This window comes from Lolium perenne, chromosome 6 (genome assembly GCF_019359855.2).
Source record: "Lolium perenne isolate Kyuss_39 chromosome 6, Kyuss_2.0, whole genome shotgun sequence".
NCBI lineage: Eukaryota > Viridiplantae > Streptophyta > Magnoliopsida > Poales > Poaceae > Lolium > Lolium perenne.
The window spans coordinates 122,161,773-122,184,606 of record NC_067249.2 but is presented as its reverse complement, the minus strand read 5'-3'; the positions used below and the strand labels follow the sequence as shown (position 1 = coordinate 122,184,606).

The 22,834-nt window shown below is 43.7% G+C and overlaps 3 protein-coding genes across 7 annotated transcripts; 1 reads left to right on the top strand and 2 right to left on the bottom strand.

Moving 5' to 3' along the window:
* Nucleotides 1-522: 522 nt before the first annotated feature.
* Nucleotides 523-13,410, bottom strand: LOC127334662 (oligoribonuclease). 5 transcript variants are annotated; one of them, XM_051361183.2, is made up of 9 exons: nt 13,216-13,410; nt 12,463-12,628; nt 5,542-5,652; nt 4,909-4,985; nt 4,301-4,382; nt 4,161-4,201; nt 2,583-2,669; nt 1,367-1,457; nt 523-879 (listed from the first exon to the last, which is right to left on the bottom strand). In XM_051361183.2, exons 2-9 carry the CDS (start codon nt 12,578-12,580, stop codon nt 758-760), a joined length of 729 nt encoding a protein of 242 aa, XP_051217143.1. In that variant the 5' UTR covers nt 12,581-12,628; nt 13,216-13,410; the 3' UTR covers nt 523-757. The 5 variants fall into 5 exon arrangements, with proteins under 5 accessions (XP_051217143.1, XP_051217142.1, XP_051217141.1 ...); XM_051361182.2 differs by having other exon boundaries at nt 526-879; nt 4,161-4,216; nt 12,463-12,643; XM_051361181.2 differs by having other exon boundaries at nt 526-879; nt 4,161-4,216; nt 12,463-12,622.
* Nucleotides 13,411-14,448: 1,038 nt separating this feature from the next.
* Nucleotides 14,449-16,875, top strand: LOC127334663 (exocyst complex component EXO70B1). The gene has a single exon (XM_051361184.2). The coding sequence runs from the start codon at nt 14,472-14,474 to the stop codon at nt 16,659-16,661; it is 2,190 nt and encodes a 729-aa protein (XP_051217144.2). The 5' UTR covers nt 14,449-14,471; the 3' UTR covers nt 16,662-16,875.
* A 4,546-nt stretch (nt 16,876-21,421) lies between these two features.
* Nucleotides 21,422-22,510, bottom strand: LOC127334664 (uncharacterized). Its single transcript, XM_051361185.2, has one exon. The coding sequence runs from the start codon at nt 22,299-22,301 to the stop codon at nt 21,687-21,689; it is 615 nt and encodes a 204-aa protein (XP_051217145.1). The 5' UTR covers nt 22,302-22,510; the 3' UTR covers nt 21,422-21,686.
* Between the last annotated feature and the right edge of the window lie 324 nt (nt 22,511-22,834).

The window sequence follows — 22,834 nt, the reverse complement described above, 5'->3', positions numbered from 1 at the left end:
TTATGAAAAAAAATTCTCGAAAAAAGTTTTTAAAAGTGTTAGATTTTAAAAACGAAAATATAAAGAGAAAAGAAGGAAGAAAAAGGAAAAAAAAACTCACCTGATGCAATGGGCCGTGGCCCACTAAATTACTTGATCGTGGGGGGTGTGCGGTGCCTTCCACCCACCGACCAGGAGCTCAAAAAAAAAAACCCACCGACCAGGTCGGTGGCGAGGAGCTCCCGCGAGGAGGACCCGCGATGAATAGGTTTCGCTATTGGCGAGCCACATCCTTATACGGATTTGGGCGAAAAATTCATAGGTCCACACGCTCAGTTCGTTTGCGTGGACAACTTTAGTCGGTTTTTTGGCGCAGCTGGAGATGGCTAATGCTTTATTTTTGGTTATTTTTAGTGGTTTCCTGCTGGCTTGAAGCTTTTTGCAAGAATCAGCGCTTCTCCAAATTGGCACGGCATGCCCAAAACCGGCATTTTGGTGCTTTGACGGCTCCCTGTGGTTATACCTTGCACCAGTACCTAGTTAAATTAAACTGCAAGATTATACAGCGGGCCGCAACCTTTGGAGTTGCAGCAATGTTGTGACATTTTTTTAAGTAAGTAGCATACGACATAGTTGCGAGTCTGAGAATCAGGGATCAATGCAATGATATGAGATCGTTGTAACGCACACAGATGTTGACCCGAAATTTCCTTTCCAATCTTGCTATTCGATACTCAACTTACAGGATGATATACGTTATGCTCCATGATCCATGTAGCTACTTCGTAGATTTCTGTGGCTTGAAAATGTTGTCTTTGTAGTATTTCAGCTCCGCGATGCTTTCTTTAATATCATCCATTGCCCTGTGACTTTTTCCTTTTCTAGGAGTTTGTTTCCTTTCTGTGAGAGTAAAATGAAAAGAAACAAGGTCGGGGTATCAGACGTTTTTGTACAATTGGTCTACATGACAAAAGATCTCAGCGTTAAAAAAGTTCCTGTGTATTAAACTCAAGGTCATGAAGATAAGATAAAAACAGAAGATAAATTAACAATGAGCCGGCAATGACGTTGCTCAAATGCGCTAGAAGTGCTCGAATCTCGGTAATACCATAGGATGCAACTTCTTATTCCCGTGTATAAATTCTAAATGGAAAACTATACTGGCACTTAAATATATCAAGAATATCAATGTTTTCTTTAACTACTCAAATTGAATATATCAAGAGAAATTATTTTAGTCGTCTGCAACAGGATTAGAAATCACTTGAGGCAAGAAGACAATAATCCCAAGACTGAAACAAGTGCAAATAACAAATAGATTACCGGAATAAATTGACAGCAACACGAGGATGATAAAAGATACCGGCGTTCTACAAATATAGTTTACCTTTAGGGTACCACCGGATACACAAAGCCATTATAGTGCTCACATCAACAATCACATGAGAGAAGATGGCTGCAAGCTGTGGCATATACTTCTGCCAAGAAAAACTAGCAAATGTTGTTATCATCCACCAAGAGATTAAGAATACATAGTATTTAAAATGGAAACAAGATGTCCTCAGAATGGAAAAAAGGACACAATGTATGTGCAACGAGGAATAAAGAAATTATATTGCACAATGATATTTGCAGAAAACATGGATATCCGCCTAGCAAATTATTATTGAGCATTGTCCAAAATACGGCAGTTTGATATTATACCATCTTATTTATAGTTCAGAACTAAATTTATTATTGAGCTAACGAGCTGATCTGAAATGAGGCAAAGAAAAACACAGGAAAATTAACTGATTTTAATGTTGGAATCAACCGTGGCAGTTATCCATGCAATTTGAACAAGCCTGTTAACGAGTTTTTCTTATTTTTCATCCCAGAGGGCAGGGAACACATTTGCCTTCGCCGCGTTTGGATAAACCGAAGACAAGAGAAATGACCAAATGGCACGTAGTGTTCAATCCTGAGATGGCTGACTTGTTTCGCTCTACTCAAGCAAAGAAGCAAAAGATTGAATACCGAAAGTTAGGACAGGAATACTAGTAACTGGAAATACAAGTCAGTACCAACTAAGTTTCATTTTGCTGAAACTTTTAACCCTGCTGGAGGACAACTATTTTCGAACAGTCACTAATCTTGGGTCCATGAAGAACTGATGATGATTGCTCAAAGGAAAACATCTATCTCTCCTACAAAGAGAAAATAAAAGCGAACGAAAATGTGCACATAATTTTCTACCGTGCTCCATGAATATGAGAGATGACAAAAATATCCAGCTATTAATATCATGTGTTGTAGTACCAAGATACAGAAAAGGGTAAATACCACTGGGAGGATGGTTGGGTGGAGTTGTATATAGGAGATAAGGAGGGACTAAGGATAAGGGAGACAAACTTGGGAGAGAATAACAGAACTGGTTGTGATACCTTAAGCCCATTGTATAGGTAACATTCAACCTTGCAAAAGGAAACTATCAATCGGAATCATTACCTAATCTACAGATCATGGCTTGAAGAGAAGGATTATCTCATCTCCCTAATCCTAGCTGCAAGAACGTTGCTATCTGTGTGCCAGTATACCAATCCAAGAGGGCATTCTTTACTGACCTTCAGAAATAGTAAATCCACGTAAACAGAATTCCCAGCTATTAATGGAGTGCCCGAACCTACATGCCCCATAAGGAAGTCTAACACCTGCAAATGAGCCAATATGAACTTTCATTAGAATCTTTGGTTATTTTACTTTATTAGCAAGAAATTATTATTTTTGTTTTACAGTAATCAATGAAAAAAACTGTGGCATATCATTCAAAGCTGTGTAAGGAAATGCTGTAGTCATGTTAGAGCCTTGGGACTGAAGGGCGTAGCCATGGCCCATAGCCTGGAGGTATCTGAGGGCCAATGAAGCTCCTCCAGGTACATGTCTTGCAGTGTTGAGGGGTAACAGAGGAGGAAGAGAAGAGCTTGGGGGGAAAGACTTAACTTTATTGATTGCTTGAATTTTCCCGTCCACACATCCTCTCTTATATTATGGAGAGTCCTACTTCTAATTCTCTCAAAAGGAAACATATACTACTACAATTTTGATTTCTTCCATAGGGAACCAATAATAGGACTCCTGGGCAAAGTGCCCTGCTTGGCCGTAATCTACCCTGCCACACATAATAATTAATGGTGGATCCCCCAATGTAATAATTAATTGGTGAAGCACAAGCGTTGTTCAGAGTTCAAAACTTAAAAGAGACTGAGAAATGAGAACTACGAAAACATTCATGGATAAACATCATGCTACAACACACACTTGCAAAACTTGGTGCAGCTTGAACAGTGATTAATAAGCTATTTAAATTAGACCTGTCTGTTTGTTATTTTTCATTTGCGCAGGACGTGTATGATCATATTTTTGCAAGCATACATGTTTGTATTTCATGCTGTCTATCAAAAATATATTACATTTTCACAATATTTAAAAGTGGGAAACGCATTTTGAATATAGGATGAATTACCACCTGTGTAAAGTTGTATGCTTGCAAAAAAAATGTTCAGCTGAGTTTTTCACCTTTTTTGCATGAACTTATGGTAATTTTTGGCTAGAAAAGGGTTTGGAATCGCAGGATTTGTACATTAAATATATGCAAGTGACATCTGACAGCTGCAGTGCTACAAGGTACAAGCATCACAATATGGGGGCGTGCACTGATTATTTTGTAAATAAACAATAGAGTGGCAATTGGCAATTCAGCATTTTACAGAAAAATATTTAATGATCAATCGTAACACGGCAAAATCAGTCACACTCCCCCGAATCAGATTCCCTTCCTTTCCTCTTGTTTGACTCATAATCAAAAACATATATGCTGTATATGGATAAATGAGGAAAAACAACCTATAATGATCAGCTCAAATCATGTCAGAACTGTTGGTTCTCATGATAATGCCTTAATGTAAGAAGGCAGGTGCGTAATGAGTCAAAAGAGCACATGAAAATGAATTTATGTAAACTGTAGAACTTAAGAAAAGCAAGGAAGAACTCAAAGAGTCCTAAAGTGGCTAAAATTTAAACTGCAGCAGATGGATAAATGAACCAGAATATGGAATCAGTTTAGTTCTGCCATTTCATAGCCATGTTTGCAGTCAGATTTTCAGAATAAATGTGATGGTAAGTATACAAATTAGACAACATACTTTCTTCTCTGCGTCACGCTCCGAAATCTCACTCTGCAGTACTCTCTCTGTCAATCCTAAATATTCAGGGGTCGTCAGATTTATATCCAGAGAAGAAAAACCCCATAAGAAATGTTCTTTGGAAAACGAAGACTAATTACCACTAGATGCATGATGGGTTTTGCACCATTCATCCATATTGTCCAAGCAATCTTTGCTCTGACTTATAACCAAGTCGGGGCCCTGCAAAATAACAACAATCTTGAATGTCCCGATGAGATGATGACAGAAAAGTTATTCCACATTGAGATGGAAGCACTATGTGTGCTTATTGACACAATGAGGGAAAAACTATTGGTGTGCTGGCTCGGAAAGTCGGAAGGGTGTTTTTTTTCATTGTAAAAACTCCTACAATATTCCACATGGATCATCAGCTCCCATTTTCAATATATACTTATTATATATGGGGCTGAGGAAAGGATGGGTTTGGATTTGTAACGGAAACAGAGGGAGTACTGTCTAGATTGGCCACATGAAGATAACATACTCCCTCCGGTCCAAAATAATAGCCCAAAAATGGATGTATCTAGACATGTTTTAGTGTATAGATACATCCATTTTGAGGCAATTAATTTGAACCGGAGTAATATTAGATTTGTCGCCAAAAGTAATTTTCAAACTGCAGCAATTCATGGGTATTCTGGAATATTCCTTTAAGCATATCTGGTAATAAGAACAACGCGATATTGTATGTGATTTCAACAGCCACCTCTATTTGTTTTGTAAGTTTACCATCCGTTATAATGCAAGCTATCTCCAATATCTGATCTTTTGAAATATCCAAACCTACACAATCCAGTATGTGTGTGCCGTTAGTCATCATTGTATGCACAAGCTAAAGGTTAACAAAAAAGGACAACAATCCAAAACTATATTTGATATATCTATCAATTGAAAAACTTGTAGAGAAAGAGATATAAAAAGATGAAGAAATTCATAGCAGTAGCAACTATCATCAGATCAGAGATCAAAGTACTTAGCTAACATCATTAACTTCCAGAATAAGAAACACCCTTCTATGTTTCAGACCAACTCAAGAAGTTGTTATGGGCATCCAAGACAAAAAATCAAATTGTAGTTTTGGTTAGTTGAATCCCAGATTATATTTCGGTTAACTAAAGCCGTGTGCAGCATATTAGAAATATGTTTGTTTCACCATTCTGAGGAAGTATTTACAAGTAGAACAAGATATTTCCCCTCACTGAACTATTTACTTGGTAAGTGAACATTTTACAAGTTCAATCATTCTGAGGAATAAAACTACACAAACTGTTAAGAATAAACAAGTATATGAAGGTGTGACGACGAAAATGAACATTAAAAAAGTTTCTATGTAATTTACCAGTCATTTCCAAGTCTATCCACACCAAAGGCATCCTGTAACCACCAGACGATGGCGCAACATCTCCTCCATTGCTGTTTACTACAGCTGTGTCATTTTGCACACTTTTATCTGAATGGTAAATACAGAGTAGAAATCAGAAAATTTATAAAATAAAATTATGCTCCCATCAAATATAATGGTCTCTCATGTATCCATGTGTATCCTAAAGATTAAACTTAAGAGAAAGGGGAAAACCATATTGACCAGATTAAAAATCTGATCAGAATGCTGGTAAATTCGCTTGAGCGAAAATGACATAGTATACACATGTTGTCATCCACAATGTCCACACTCCACATGATATCAACATAACCAATAAATGTAATACATAAGTCATGTCTGCCACATGAAAGAAAATGGAACAGCTGATAACCGATATGTAGAACTGCCAGGTACTGGTATTTCCCGCATGTACTGAATATATGCAGGAACTTACTGATACAGAGTTATGCCAACAGCCCAACATAAGCTGCAGGGTCAACAAAAACATGATCTAGTGGTGCAATTATTGGGTCACCAGGCAGATGCTACTTCAAAGTCCAAACTAGCAACTTCTTTGCACAACTAAAATCTTCTGTACAAGAGTAGCTGCTATGCTAGCCATTTTGAGCAGAAAATTTCAATAGGTATGTGTGGTCTGATGTAGGTTTATGAAAACATATCTAAAAGCAATAACATTGTGAAGACAACAGTTAGGATAGATAGCAGATCCAGTTTCTGCCGGTTCTATCAAAATTTCTAGCTGATTCTACAAAAATTTATTGAACGACTAGGGTATAAAAAGGGGCTCAACTATAACTGGTATAAACCATTTTCCTAATGAAGTTTGCAGACTAATTTATGTGATGCAGTGGAGATAATCTTATAGTGGCTAGTCATTTCAGATAAAAAATAAGGACAAGGACAAGAAGCGATGGTGTGGGTACCATAACTTGCATCTTACAAGCCAAGTCCTGTTTACCGGATTGGACGGGTTCTATAATCTAGGAATTTTTTAGGAGTTCTTCCTATGAAAAGTCATCCAGCATGCTAAATAAATCTGGATTGTAGTTCTATACCCTAAAGTACACCAGGATGTCTCTTGCAATAGCATCAGAAGGAGTGTCACCACGTACAGCTGTTCAGTCTTCATCAGCCACACCTAGTTACAGCTCTTCATTCTTCACCAGCCACATCTCTTCATGCTCGTCATTTAGATTTAAAATGTGCACCCCCCTTCCTGAGGTCTTACTCCAATTGTACAGCACCTGGCCCATGACCAAGTCATTGACACCCTCCTTGGTGTACATGTTAATCCTCGCTCTCTCTCTCTCTCTCAAGAAATCCTGGAAAGGATGGCAGGGTATTTAAAAGAGAGAAGTAGCCCAAAAATTATGATGTTTTTCAGTGCTGGGGCCGCTGTTGTTTATGGAATACTACCAAAAGTAAACTTACAAAATCCTACAATAGTTCTAAGAAGATGGATCAACGTCAACAAAAAAAATGACGCAGTCACATATTTCAATATAGTACTCGTATTAACTATAAAAGGTTTCTGATACTCTCATTTGTGGCAGGCAGCCGTATGTCAGCAAGAGAGAATTTTTGAAAAAAGATAGTATTAACTAGCGGCAAGATGGTCATTCATGAAACAAAAAAAAGTTAATAGAGCAATTACGCGAGAGCATATAAGGGTTAACACATAAGTTGTTAGGTCAGGGTTGTCAGATTTGGCAAATCCCACATTGTCGGCTTTTGTAGGGCAGTTTTATCCCTAATTTTATGATGAAAACAGATTGCCATTCACATTTTCAAGGGTTACATATGTGCACTTAGATGATGAGATAGATATTATAACATCGAACCACTTGACAGGCTTCTTGAGAAAATGAGCCACTGTTCAAAACATGATATAGACGACATAATTGTTAGTGATGTATAGACCCTTTTACTGTATATTGTATGAGGGGTTCCCTTCATATTGCACCATGTACATGTACTGGCCTTTGGCCCAACAGTGAATACTAGTTGCTCATTCACAACATGGTATCAGAGCAGCCAAGTCTGCCGAGGCTGCCGCTGATGAGGCATATGAGGAGCAGGTACTTGCCTATTCAGAGGCTCTTGGCTCCTACCGTGATAGTTTGGCTGTTTTTACTCAGTGGTGTGATGAGGATGCTAAAGCTGCTGCCGTTCTTTCGCAGAGTGTTCAGCCACAGTTTGCTTCTGAGTTTATGGGTCTCACTACTGTCGCTGAGATGTGGTCTCATCTTCGTCAGCGCTATCAGCCTTATCGGGATTCTCTGTATTTATCCGTGTTGCGTCAGGAGCATGATCTTCAGCAGGGTGACTCTACTGTTGATGAGTTCTACACTCAGAGTGCGGCGATCTAGCGCCAGCTTGACTCCCTTCGCAGTGCTGTCTGTGGTACTTGTCAGTGTTGCCGGACAGTACGCTCGGATATGGACTTCCGAAGGATCCATGAGTTCCTGTCTAGACTTCGTCCAGAGTTTGAGCCTCATCGTGCTCAGTTGTTTGCTCGAGGCCGTGTTCCTATCTCAGAGGTGTTGACTGATCTTCGTGCTGAGGAGACTCGTCTGCGTGCTGCTGGACTGCTTGGGACACCTTCTGTTCTTGCTGCTCGAGTTCCCACTGCTCCTGCACCGCCGCTTCTACCCACACCAGCGTCTGCTGCTTCTGGAGGAGCCCGCCCCTCTCGCGGTGGGGGTCGCCCTCGTCCTCCTCGGTTCTGCACTCACTGTCGGAGGTCTGGTCACCTTGAGTCTGACTGCTATCAGAAGCAGCGGGGTGTGCCTCCTCGTGCTCCACCTTCAGTGCCTGTCACCACCGACTTCACTGAGCAGGATATTGCGAGACTTCAGCGTCTCCTTGCCTCCTCCGGCTCTGCCTCGACGGATACTGCTGCCTCCGCGGCTGTTTCCTCTACACAGTCAGGTACATCTTCGTGGGTTCTGGATTCTGGAGCTTCTTTTCACATGTCTCCTGATTCTTCCTCTCTTTCTTCTCTTCGATCTCTTCCTCTTCTTGTTCGTGTTCTTACTGCCGATGGTACTTCTCTTCCTGTTGCTAGTCGTGGTACTCTTTTTACTCCCTCCTTTTCCGTTCCTGATGTTTCTCATGTTCCCCGTCTTACCATGAACTTGTTTTCCGCTGCTCAACTCACTGATTCTGGTTGTGGGGTCATTCTTGATGTTGATTCTTGTTCTGTTCAGGACACTCACACTCGGGCACTGGTTGGGGCTGGCCCTCGGTGCCGTGACTCCAAGGGACTTTGGGAGCTTGACTAGCTTCATGTTCCTTCTTCTACCACTTCACCAACTGCACCATGTGTGCTTGCTGCTTCCACTACCACCTCCTTTCAGCAGTGGCATCACCGTCTTGGTCATCTTTGTGGTTCTCGCTTGTCGTCTTTACTTCGTCGAGGTCTTCTGGGGCCTGTCTCAGGAGATGTCTCGCTTCAGGGTTGTTAGGGCTGTAGGCTTGGTAAACAAAATCAGTTACCTTATCCTACTGGTGAGTCTGTATCTCAGCGTCCGTTTGATTTGGTCCATTCTAATGTATGGGGTCCGGCTCCCTTTGCTTCCAAGGGGGGCCACCGCTACTATGTTATTTTTATCGATGACTTCTCTCGCCACACTTGGATATATTTTATGACTTCTCGCAGCGAGGTTCTCTCGATATATAAGCATTTTGCTGCCATGGTCCATACTCAGTTTTCCACGCCTGAAAGTGTCTTTCGGGCTGATTCTGCTGGTGAGTATATCTCCCAGCTGTTGCGTGGTTTTCTTGCTGAGCAGGGTACTCTTGCCCAGTTTCCTGCCATAGCGCTCATGCCCAAAATGGCGTGGCTGAGCGCAAGCACCGCCACCTGCTTGAGACGGCTTGTGCGATGATGATCGCTGCCGCTCTTCCTCCTCACTTCTGGGTTGAGGCTGTGTCTATTTCCACCTATCTCATCAACCTTCAGCCCTCCACAGCCTTGCAGGGTGGTATTCCTCTTGAGCGTCTTACTGGTCACACTCCTGATTACTCGACCCTTCTTCTCTTTGGTTGCGTTTGCTATGTTCTTCTTGCTCCACGCGAACGCACCAAGCTGGCTGCTCAATCTGTTGAGTATGTCTTCCTTGGCTACAACCCTGAGCACAAGGGATATAAGTGTTGGGATCCTATTGATCGTCGGATGCGCATATCTCGGGATGTCACTTTTGATGAGTCCCGTCCCTTCTACCCGCGTCCCTCCTCCTCTTCCTTCTCGATGGATGATATCTCTTTTCTCATGTTTCCTGACTCACCTCCTCATGTGCCTCAGGTCCCTGCTCCGCCGAGTCTCTCACCACCCTCTCCTCCTTCGCCCACTAGACCCCCCTCTCCTCCCTCACCACCTTCCCCATCCTCCACACCTTCCTCTCCCATGTCACCTTCCTCGCCCACGGTGGTCCCTCCCTACCCTTTTCACTACTCCCGTCGTCCACGCGAGGATGATGCTGCTCCTCCTAACATGCCCTCCACCTCTGGTGCGATGTCCTCTCCGTCCGAGCCGACTCATCATCTTTGTGCTCATCCTTGTCCTCCTCCTAATCGCTATTCTCCCACTCACTACGGTCTTTCTGATGTCCGTGAGCCGACCTCATATCGGGATGCACTTGCTCATCCCGAATGGCAGCTAGCGATGGTTGAGGAGATTGCTGCTCTTGAGCGTACTGGCACCTAGGATGTTGTCACTCCTCCTTCCTCTGTTCGTCCCATCACTTGCAAGTGGGTCTACAAGATCAAGACTCGCTCTGATGGTTCTCTTGAGCGCTACAAGGCTCGTCTTGTCGTCGCGGCTTTCAGCAGGAGCATGGCCGTGACTATGACGAGACCTTTGCTCCAGTGGCTCACATGACCACTGTTCGTACTCTTCTTGCCGTTGCTTCTGTTCGTCACTGGTCTGTCTCTCAGCTTGATGTGCAGAATGCTTTTCTTAACGGTGAGTTAAGTGAGGAGGTATACATGCAGCCACCTCCTGGCTACTCTATTCCTGATGGCATGGTCTGTCGTCTCCGGCGCTCTCTCTATGGCCTTAAGCAAGCCCCTTGCACCTGGTTTCAGCGTTTCGCCTCTGTGGTGACCTCTGCTGGCTTGTCCCTAGCGCACATGACCCTGCGCTCTTTGTTCACACATCTTCTCGTGGTCGGACTCTCCTTCTTCTTTATGTTGATGACATGATCATCACAGGTGACGACCCTGAGTACATTGCCTTTGTCAAGTCCCGTCTTCGTGATCAGTTTCTCATGACTGATCTTGGTCCTCTCCGCTACTTTCTTGGGCTTGAGGTTTCCTCTACCTCCGATGGCTTCTATATCTCCCAGGAGAAGTATATTCAGGACCTTCTCACTCGTGCCGCTCTTGGTGACGAGCGCACTGTCGAGACTCCTATGGAGCTCAATGTCCGCCTCCGTGCCACTGATGGTGATCCTCTCCCGGACCCGACTCGCTATCGTCACCTGGTTGGGAGTCTTGTCTATCTTGCTGTCACTCGTCCTGACATCTCCTACCCGGTCCACATTCTGAGTCAGTTCATGTCTGCTCCCACTAGTGTCCACTATAGTCATCTCCTTCGTGTCCTACGGTATCTTCGTGGCACTATCTCCCGTCGTCTCTTCTTTCCTAGCTCTAGCTCCTTACAGGAGCAGACCTACTCAGATGCTACCTAGGCTAGCGATCCAGATGATCGCAAGTCTCTTTCTGCCTACTGTGTCTTTCTTGGTGGCTCTCTCATTGCTTGGAAGACCAAGAAGCAGGTTGTAGTCTCTCGTTCGAGTGTCGAGACTGAGTTACGAGCGATGGCTCTATTGATGGCTGAGGTGACTTGGTTGCGATGGTTACTTGCGGACTTTGGTGTTTCTGCTACGCCCCGACTCCTCTCTTATCGGACAGTACTGGTGCCATCAGCATTGCGCGTGATCCGGTGAAGCACGAGCTCACAAAACACATCGGTGTTGATGCCTTCTATGTGCGTCAGGCTGTGCAGGATCAGGTTATGGCTCTTCATTATGTGCCTTCTGAGCTACAGCTTGCTGACTTCTTCACGAAGGCCCAGACTAGAGCACAACATGGGTTCTTTCTCTCCAAACTCAGTGTTGTTGATCCACCATGAGTTTGAGGGGGGGTGCTAGTGATGTATAGACCCTTTTACTGTATATTCCCAGTGTATGAGGGGTTTCCTGCATATTGCACCATGTACATGTACTGGCCTTTGGCCCAACAGTGAATACTAGTTGCTCATTCACAACAATAATAACTTAGTTTCTTCACGAGGCTCACCCTCACATAAGATAACATTTATCCAGTTTGTGCCAAGTTAGGCTGTCTACGTATTGGGTCTGCTGCCTAGCACCATGTTTTTTCAGTCGCTGTATAATCGCCGTATAGTCGTCGAGTTGTTTTCGCAAAATCACGGTGACTCGTGACTAAACAGCGACTTATGGCAACTATACAGCGACTTTCGTCGATTAATCACTGAGTCCCAGGGTTGGCGACTCAGTTTTGAGTCGTGACTCAAAAACCTTGCCTAGACGATACATGTCCTCTTTTAAAATAGCCACTCCAGGAAATTGAACAGTCAGTGGCCATAAACCAGAATGTCAGCAGAGCCCGGGAAGATATTATCACATCATAAGGCAGTTTTGTTCTTGGCAATAGTAGCTAATATTAATTTGTTGGCTACGAGTTAAAATGGGCCAGTGAAGAGTGAATCCAGACAAACTACTCAAACTGATAATGCAGGGATAATCATGAGTTAGGCAATAAATTCTCCATGCGAAAAAAAGGAAGGAAAATCCATCTGGTGTAATCCACTACTCTGGAGATATAACCTAGGAGAAAAGGAGTACCAACCAGGTTTGCTGGCATCTCCTATGCTGGTAGAAGATGTTTGGGTAACTTCTCTATCATCTTCTCCATCATCTTCACCCTCGAGATTAAGAAGCGAGAACATGTTCGCAAGCTTACTCATTTTCCAATTTCCTCCTGTCTAGTATAATCCAAGCACCTATTCCTGTATCTACCAAGCACCCAACTTCTTGATTAAAATGAGCACACATTAGTACATCAAAAAAACAAAAACACAATTCTCTCAAAATAAAATACAAGGACATTAACATAGATTCATTGCAGTCCAACCAAGTGGAGCTACTGGGCATGCAACAAAACATTTAACAAGATTAACGGAGAAATTTGATCATTAGCGGCTTCAACATAGCAATAACCTCAGTGGCTATAGTTTTGAGATGAAATTGATCTTGTGCCCTTCTAATAGACGTAGCTCTACTGAGTGTATTAGGGTAGAGCTAGTCAGCTAGAGGATCGTTTTTTTGGCTTTCTACCCCGCCTTGAAATGGATCACGAGGGGGTCCTGGCCAGGTACTTTCGTATCCTAATAAATTTCTGACGCCCAATTCAAACTTCGATAGAAGAGTTATCATGTTCTAAAATTGACATCGTGTTGCTGATTTCTAGTGCCATTCAAAAGACAAATCACCTCTTTACTGGCAATCCATACATTACAGAAGATCGAAAGCTGCAGTCTGATACTCAACTTCATAGTGCGCATAGGAAAAGGGCAGAGGTGCTGAATGGAAAGGGGCCAACCTTTGAACTAGCTCCCAGATGATCGCACTAGGAAGCCGCCCTTCCCTCGACTGAGGTCGCCGCCTCGGGGTACCTCACCGCGCTGCACTGCCTCGAGGGTACGCTCCGCTAGAGCTCGGGACGCCGCCGCCGTCTCGTTCCAGTGCTTCGACCGAGGGTTTGAGTCGAGGCGTGGTGTACTGGTCAGACGCTGCTTCGCTCTTGTTAGGTCGAACCAGCGCTTACTCCCTGTTATCAAAATAAGTGGACGTTTAGCGAAAAGTCCTTTTGAATCACAGGTACCAGTGGTTTTATTGTATTAAAAAATTTTAAAATTATATTTATGTATTTTTAAAAAATATGTGATAAAATTCTAAAAGCAGCTAGTGATGTATGCCACTAACGTATAAATCTTAATTATAAATATTTTATTTTCTAAGTTACACAAAAACGACAAAGTCTAATTTTTTTGGAGATTTGAATCACTATATTCAGATCCACATATTTGTTAATTTTGTGCAGACCAAAATACACATTATTTTCAGTTGAAAATTTACACGGTTGGGGTACAATACTAACTACATCATGATTTATTTTCAGTTTTTTCTGAATTTTTTATTTTTAAATTACTTTTCTGAAAAGGGATCATTGGTGCTTATGTGCACCAAATTTGCGACATTTAGCCTCAAACTTTCTCCATAAAATAGTGTATTTTTTTATCTTTTCAATGCACTTTAAAGTAGCAAAAAATCGCTTCTCTTTCATCGTACAGAAATCAAATGCAACAATATTTAACACATGCTATCTTGATTTTCTACATGCATTTAGTTTGTTGGAGGTGAAAAAATTAAAGGGAGAAAGATGTTCATTTGTCTTTTCAATATAATTTTCTCTTGATAATCTATCTTGAAAACTCTGCACGTTTACTTATTTGTGAAACGGAGAAAGTACGTTGTTGTAGCATTTCCTCGAGCGGATTTACAAGCCATAGAGATACATGTCTCCATCTCCATTTTTCCAACAACATGTCAGCATCTTCTTTGTACATTTGACTAGGACTGCTAAAAATAAAATATTATGGCAATTTGACTTCTAAACATTGCACCATCAGCTTTTATATAAATGCTCCTCACACAAAATTTAGAAAGCTTCATATATTTGAACCTTCGCTGCAAAGCCAAGAAATCAGAAAATCAGAAAGAAAGAAAAAAAAAACAAAAGATCTCATATATAAATAGAGAAAAGAAACATAAACTGAAGAAGGAAGTGACAAGAGGATGGGCTCATCCCCGGACACTGACAGCGCGGGCGCGGCCGTGGCCGTGGCCGTGGCCGTGGCCGTCGAACACTCTACTCTAATCCAGCAGTCAAAAAGCGGCGGCGGCAGCAGCGTAGCACCCAAGTTACCTCCGCTCCACCAATCCCCAAGTACTCACTTGCCGGCGATGTCGGCGGCGCCCCCGCCGCCCCCGGAATCCACCGGCGGCAGCGACAAGGTCCTCGCCGCCGCGCAGCATATCGTCAAGTCCCTGGCCACCTCCAAGAACGCCGCCGACGACATGATCCGCATCCTCTCCGGCTTCGACAACCGCCTCTCCTCCATCACCACCGACCTGTTCCCCTCCCCCGACCTCTCCTCCACCGAATCGTCAGAGATCTCCTCTGCCGCCGCCTTCGACGCCGCCGAGCAGCTCATCCAGCTCTGGGACGCAACACCTGAGGCCCTCGTCTTCGAGGCCCCCGAGGACGATGTCGCGCAGTACCTCGCCGCCGTCGATGTCGCCACAGAGCACCTCGCGCGTGGCGCCTCCGGCGCCGGCCGCGCTGGAGTCGCCGTCCAGCTCGCCATGGCGCGTCTCGAAGAGGAGCTCCGCCATCACATGGTCCGCCACGCCGTGCCCTTGGACCCCACTGGCCTCTGCTTCTCGCACCGCCGCTTCTCGCTCGGATCCTTCGAGGACCTCGATACCTCCACCGAGTTTGACGCCGCCACGCCGCACAGCCTCGACGCCACACCGGAGACCGCGCGCGGGGGCCCCCTGGGGCTGGGGAACCCGTTTGACGACCACGTGTTCGATCCCGTCCGCCCCGAGGCCGTGGACGATCTGCGCGCCATCGCCGACCGGATGGCGTGTGCAGGGTACGGGCGTGAGCTTGCTGATGCCTACTGCAGCATCCGGCGCGACCTGCAAGACGAGTACCTCTCCGTGCTGGGCGTCGAGCGCCTCAGCATTGACGAGGTGCAGCGCGTGGAGTGGAAGCAGCTCAACGACAAGATGAAGAAGTGGGTGCAAGGGGTTAAGACGGTCGTGCGTGTGCTGCTTGCTGGCGAGCGCCGCCTCTGCGACCAGGTGCTCGCTGTGTCCGACCAACTCAAGGAGGAGTGCTTCCTTGAATCCACCAAAGGATGTATAATGCAGATTCTTAACTTTGGGGAGGCTGTGGCTGTGTGCCCCCGCTCGCCAGAGAAGCTCTCGCGGATTCTTGACATGTATGAGGCACTTGCTGAGGTAATCCCTGAAATGAAGGATCTGTGTCTCGGAAGTTCTGGTGATGGTGTAATCAGTGATGTTCAAGCAATTCTTGATAGGCTTGGGGATGCTGTAAGGGGTACCCTTTTCGAGTTTGGGAAGGTTTTACAGAAGGAGTCATCGCGGAGGGCAATGATTGCTGGGGAAATCCACCCAATGACTCGCTATGTCATGAACTATTTGAGGTTGTTGGTCGTTTATAGCACGACACTTGATCTCCTCTTGGATGATGGTGCCGACAATCACCCTTCTGTGGAAAGACCTGAAGATCAGGATCATGATCCAGAACACTTAGAGAGCATGACCCCTCTTGGAAGGCGCCTTTTGAAGCTCATGTGTTACCTGGAGGCCAATTTGGAGGACAAATCTAAACTTTATGAAGATGCTGCCCTGGAGTGCATATTTTCCATGAACAATTTGCTCTACATTGTTCAGAAGGTGAAGGATTCCGAGCTTGGGAAGATTTTAGGCGATCACTGGGTAAGAAGGCGCAGTGGCAAGATTCGGCAGTATTCAAAGAGCTACCTACGGATTTCATGGACCAAGACTTTGTCTTATCTGAGGGATGATGTACATGGGAGTGGAAGTGGGAGTGGCAGTGGCAGTGGCAGTGGCAGTGGCAGTGGGCATTCAAGTTCTAGGATGTCCATCAAGGAGAAGTTCAAGAATTTCAACTTGGCCTTTGAGGAAATTTACAGGAACCAGACAATCTGGAAAGTTCCAGATCCCCAGCTCCGAGAGGAGCTTAAGATATCTATATCCGAAAATGTGATTCCAGCATATCGTGCTTTTTTAGGAAGATATGGTAGTCAAGTGGATGGCGGAAGAAGCTCGGGAAAATATATAAAATATACCCCAGAGGACTTGGAGGGTCAACTTTCTGATTTATTTGAAGGTTCACCAGGGTCTGCCAATCACTCTAGGCGAAGAACATAGCTCATAGTTGACAGGTTCCAGTTTCAGGTATGTCTTGCTGAAGTGATCTTCTATTGTTGAATTGCCATATACTCATGACATCTGTTAAATGGGTATTTGTTCCTTCAGCAGCTGGTACAATACTATAATCCAAACAAGGATCTTTTGTGTGTCTACTGTTGGTATGCACTAAGAAATTGTGTATATGGATTGATTCTAAGTGTCTAGTCTCCTTGCTGACTATTTCATGTAGCTGCAATACAATTTGGTACTAAGTAAGACATTGGTAATCCCTTGAACATGTTTGCAACTGGATCAAACAAGCAGTTGCTTATTAACCTAGCCGTGCAGGCATAACAAATTTACAATTGATGGCTGAATATGATATTCAGCAGAATGAGAACAAACTTCATGGTCAAGTTAGTTTGTTAAAAAAATATGGCTTCTTACTGATTAAATCTATCTTTACATGGTAAGATGAAGAAACTAACAGAGTTATGAAAATCATAGTTGACATTATCCATTGATGACAAACATAAATAGATTTATGATCATAAACAGACTACAACCTTTTTTCCAGAATTGATGGTACATTCAGAAAACTACTTGACATTTGATGAATATGAAAAAGCTGTATATTTTCTTATAATGTGTTTTAAAAATTTATCATATGTTGTATGTTTGTTTCGATGCTTCAATGAGCATATGTCTTAGTAATAAATTAAATAAAAGTATTTCATTATGAGCTATTGTTATCTTTGTACCTGGAGACTTTTCTTGAGTCTGCAGTGTGATTTCAAATCTGTGACCTGATTAAAGCAAAGTAACTCAGTTTCGTGATACCACCCATAGGAAGAAAACATAGGCATTATCTGGATGTCCTCCATTAGTGACCGATATGTTGATTGATCGACTGGTTGTGCCCTTTGTAAGAAGAGTTGCGTCATTTGGATGTAACGTGTTGGTTCCTCGGCACATTTGATTAGCACGTGAAGTTGCTGGAACTATTATCCAACTAGTATTTTGTAAGGGTTGATTTAGCTCAGCTCTGCCTGTGGTTGTCAGTATTTCTTTCTAGATGCCCCCAATTGCACATTTGTTATGTTACTATCGCCAATTCCATCCATGGTTGTCAATTCAATTTAGCAACTATCTTTTATTTGAGGGGATTTTATAGCAACTATCTCACACTTGTTATGATTGTCTCCATGTTGTTCGATATCAAGACCATCTCTTGATAGCCCCCCCGGCTGCACTTTGAAGTTTGAACATTAGAAACATGGAACCGTGTTTCAAATGTTTCTAATATACCTAATGCCTTATCAGGGATTGTGAAGCTGCTGATTTAAAGTTCTTTTGGAGATAAAATCCTGTGAAACTCAAAGATGATACTTATTTAAAGTGAAAGTATGTTAATCTGTAGTGTTTGTTGAAGCTGGGAATTTCCTGAGTCCTGCAAACCGGTGTAGAGGAAGGAACATTTGGAAGAAATTATGGTGAATAATCGTGTGTGGCCTCTCAGACTTGGTGATCCCACACTTTTTATTTACAGTGCTAAGAGTATATCGGCCTGACTTGCCAAAGGGCCCGACTCATTTTTTTTCTAAGAGTACTCCACCTATGCCTTTTAGGAATAGCTGGTCCCAAGCCAAGGTAAAGGAGGAGGGTTGTGATAGGCTTGGCAGGCCAACATAAAAACCAGCCATTCCTAGGATATGAAACCCAAGAGAAATTCATTGGGTGTAACTCTCTCAGAGACGGGCCATATCGGAACCTGGGTGTGGTGTTAAATGAGCAAAGGCTGGGGCCATACCGCCTTAGTGGTGCGCTACATCTTCGCCCGGATGTAGTGATAACAAGGGTCTTTGCATCTGAAAGGCAAGGAAGCTAGCCGAGGCAAATAGGTTGTGGATGGGTAGTTGGAATGTAGGATCCTTGACTAGGAAGCTACGGGAGTTTGTGGATGCTGCGATCAGGAGCCTTGTAAATATTCTTTGTGTCCAGGTCTCAGGAGACTAGATGGGCGAGTCAAAAGGCGAGGGAAGTTGAGGATGCCGGTTTCAAGCTTTGATATTCAAGGTTAGCCGGTACTAGAAATGGCGTAGGCCTCCTCATAGACAGGGGGATAGGATCATCCTATTCAAGCTAGTTGTTGGAAATCTTGTCCTGAACGTTATTAGTGTTTATGCCCCACAAGTTGGGCTCGACATGAGCACTAAGAGGCAGTTTTGGGAGGACTTGGGAGGACGTCGTTAGAAGTGTACCGACTAACAAGAAGCTCTTTATTGGGGGAGATCTCAATGGCCATGTGGGTACAACTGACATAGGTGATGCCCTTATTTTTCTCATCTTTGCCTCTGGTGCAAAGGCCTCATTATAGTCTATCAAGTGCATTAACCTTTTGCAGCCAATGTTGCCTTGTATTTTCCACATCTTCTGAAGCTACATTCACTATAAATAGCCGTTTGCATCCAACTGCCTTCTTTTCTGACTGAATAAAAAGTTCCCATATCTTGTCTTTCCGAAGTTACTGAGTTGGATTTTTGGTGGTGGATGAGATTAGCTCGATAGTTGCATGTATGTTTCTTACAAATCGTCGGACCCTTTGTTTAGAGTGCCTAAGGGGCTAAGTCTTAATTAAACCTGGACTCAAACCATATCAAGAACTCTCCAACTAAACATTAACTCAAATTATGAGACCATAAGTGGATAAATCGAAAGATTTTCTTCAGAATATAGATCCTAGATAAGTGAGTATTTGGAGATGTTTTACCCCAGTTATTTTTCTATTGACAAAGAAGGGTGGGCCTGGCGGAGTGATGGAGTATCTCCACTTGTGTCATGGAGGTCCTGGGTTCGAATCAGCCTCCTTGCACAATAAAAAGCAAGGGAAAGGCTGCCTAGAAATACCCTTCCCCAGACCCTACAATATTTGGGAGCTTTCAGCACTTGGTACGCCCTTTTTCTGTTGAAAAAAATAAGCAACTAGGACCTGGTAGGATGGTACTGAAACAAGTAATTGGATTGGATAACTGGATGGGGTTGATTAATGATTTGCAGAATTATATCACAGAACACTTCAGCAAATGCAAGAAAAACGAAATGAGATGACTGCCATATAATCTGTGTTACCGACATTGATAAATTGCTCAAACATCAACCTGCTTCATAAGCAACATAATGTGATAACTCTAATTCATTTCCATTGGAGTGATGGTTGTCGTTTAGGTTAGCTTTCTGAGACTAGCATGCTAAAGAATAGAAACATGCTGAGGATGCTTTCCAATCGAACAATGATTGGTTTCTGCTATTTATGTAAGATCATCAAGACTTTAGTAAGTGTGCCTCAGTTATGCTACCACCACTTGTATTATTTCTAAAACCAGATTGATAGGAAAGGGTATATACTGTACTTATGACCACCGGAGAGTCTTGTCGGTTTAATTGATGAAATTTGGGAGCAACCTATTTCAGTGCATGAAAACTAACTAAATTCCACAGCTTGTGCAACCTATTCCAGAGTGATGAAATTTGGAGCAACCTACTTCAGTGCATCAAGACTTCAGTAAGTGATGAAATTTGGGAGCAACCTTAGGCCTTCCAGAGCGTATGCAAATGCTGGTGCCCAAAACTTTTTTGAGGCATCTACCACGGATGCCCGCTACTGCCCAGGCGGTGCCTTAACAAAAATCCTGGGAACCAGAGCGACTAGGTGCTCCGATGCCCCAACTCATAACCATTAAAATGTTGGTGTCATTGACTATTAGTCCCTCCGGTCGTACTAAATCGACGTGAGCCATGCACACCGAATGGCCTATGTACGTAAGTTTTTCACGTCGATTAAAGGTAACAAGAGGGAGTAGTTGTTAACTGCAACGGGCGCAACGGGGCGCGCAGTGCTCCCCTTCATTCTCCTCGCATTGCTGCTCCTCAGCCTGCTCCGCTCGCCTAGTGCTAGTCATAGTCGAAGAGCTTTTGGCAAACTTCTTAGGCTTTGGGCATTGACCACGCTGTGGAAGGCATAGGCTTGGTATTTTCTTGCCTAGCAGTATCAGGATCCGTTTTTTTGAGCCATCTCTAGCTAGGATCCATCAAGGATGTTTTCATAGCTCGAACTGACACCTGTATGCTTCGCCTTAAAGGGCTCTATTTTGTGTTCTCGTTTTGTTTAGAGCTCTGTCTAAACCAATAACAATGATGTTCTAGTATTGTCAAACATCTTCTGGTGGCTGGTGTTAAGCGAAGTTCTACATCTGATTCCTTTCAGGAAGCTGCTTAAAGTTTGTAAAAAAGAAATTGGATGGGAAGTTTGTAATTTTATGGGGAAACATGTCTCTAAATTTACAGCACCACTTGCTGTCATATGATGCACAGACATCCACACCAAAACTGTTAAGATCCGCTTAAGAATGAAGAAAACAGTTCCCCTTCCTTGTGTTCTAGTATACAACGCAGTTTGATGTTTTTCAGTCCCCAAGATTAACTCCAGTAGGGCAAATTGTTAAGTGATTTGGTATGCCTTTCTGCAATTATCTAAGTACTATTCATGCATGTATGCTGATTTCTCATGTCCCTACCTGAATTGATGTGATTGTGGCTCTATTTTGCCAATGTAAATAACTAAATGTAGAGTAGGAGAAGAGTTAGTCACGTAACTTACTAAAGTGACTTGTCTTGAGTTTGAATATCTGACGTGTAAATCTTGTAAGAGTACTCTAAATCTAGAATATATTGTTGATCTTATACATGATCGATCTGATCCAGGAAATTGGTTGCTGATCAGTGCCAAGACATTTTTATAACGATGACGGTGTAGATAGAAGAGCTCAACAGATGATGGGACCTGTTCAAATCGCGATCTACTCCTGTGCCTTTTTACTCTTTTTGAGAAAAAAAGAGTAAAAATTACGGTATTTGCCGGTTATTTTCTCGGAGTGCTTAGGAGTTGAATTAATCAACCTCTAACTTAAATCATATGGATTCGACCCTCCACAGTCTGCATTTGAGCTAGCGATCGATGTGGTGATCATTCAGCTGTTGATCAAGTTAGTTCCTTTCGAGCATCTCGCAGAACCTCTTGAAGGATTCGAGCTTCTGCAGCTTCATCTGGTCGTGAAATTTCCTGATGAACACGTCGGCGACGTGGTCGATCTCGTCCTCCAGCCTGAACTCCACGCCGCCTTGTTCCGCCGCGCTGCGGGCAAGATCGATCACCGACCCTGGCGGCACGTTCGTCAGCTGCAGCTGCTTCGCCACACCCTCTCCGCCCTCCTCTTTCTCCACCTCGCTGCTCACCATGACCAATGGCGAATCGCTGCCACCGCCATCCCGGCCCATGGTGAAGCTTGGAAGGCTGTTGAGCAATACGAAGCTCGGCAGGTTTTGCAGCACGGCGGCTTTCCTACCAACTCCACTGCTCGCGGCCGCAACAAGGTGGTTGCTGCCATTGCCGCGCTCGCTGTCGTCTTGGCTTCCGCCACCCATGATCGCGTGAATCTTGCTGTTGATGGCGCTCATAAGGAGCTTCTTGTTCCGGAGGATGCTGAAGATGACGAGGCGCGTCCGCACGGGGCTCGTCTTGCTGCCCGTCGCGGTAGACCTCCCCTTCACAGCGGCCACGATGGCGGAGAAGAGCTGCTTCAAAAACTGGGACGCCTTCATCTTGATCGATGCTCAAAAACAAAGGGACGGCGAGAAATCAATCAAAGTGGCGTCTCAGTGGTGTTTTCTGTGATTATTAGCTAACTGTGCACATGCATGTGTGTTTTTGGCATGGAGTTTGGTTCCTAGGGATCCATGGGTATATATAGGGGTGGTGAGCTGAGACCTGAGACTGAGATAACTAAGGTGGTTCTAAATCTTAGAGGCTTCTTCCAGGAAGCTTCAGCATCACATGCATCAATGAAAAGTTACATGTTACGAATTATGATGGGCACCGAAGAAATAAGGAAATGAGAGGGCTTGGGGTGGGTCTGGGCAGGCAGCAGAAAGGTAACTAGTACTAACATCAAAGGCTGGTGATTAAAGCTAAAGTAGCAGCAAAAAAGAATGACGCACAGACAGAGAAAAGGCAACAGAAACACGAATGTTTTGTTCCGTGCACACGACTCCTAACCGTATACCTCGTTTATGCGCAACAGTTGTCTTGGCGATACTACGAGTTTGCTTCTTCTGAGGTTATGTTGAAAACATTA

Bases quoted from the DNA above. Each gene is read 5' to 3' on its own strand.
- LOC127334664 (XM_051361185.2), bottom strand. From the start codon at position 22,301: ATGAAGGCGTCCCAGTTTTTGAAGCAGCTCTTCTCCGCCATCGTGGCC.
- LOC127334662 (XM_051361182.2), bottom strand. From the start codon at position 12,580: ATGAGTAAGCTTGCGAACATGTTCTCGCTTCTTAATCTCGAGGGTGAA. The intron at 4,217-4,300 runs GTAATTAGTCTT...CTGAATATTTAG, and splicing joins AACCCATCATGCATCTAGTG to GATTGACAGAGAGAGTACTG. The intron at 880-1,366 runs GTAAACTATATT...TTACTCTCACAG, and splicing joins TATCCGGTGGTACCCTAAAG to AAAGGAAACAAACTCCTAGA.
- LOC127334663 (XM_051361184.2), top strand. From the start codon at position 14,472: ATGGGCTCATCCCCGGACACTGACAGCGCGGGCGCGGCCGTGGCCGTG.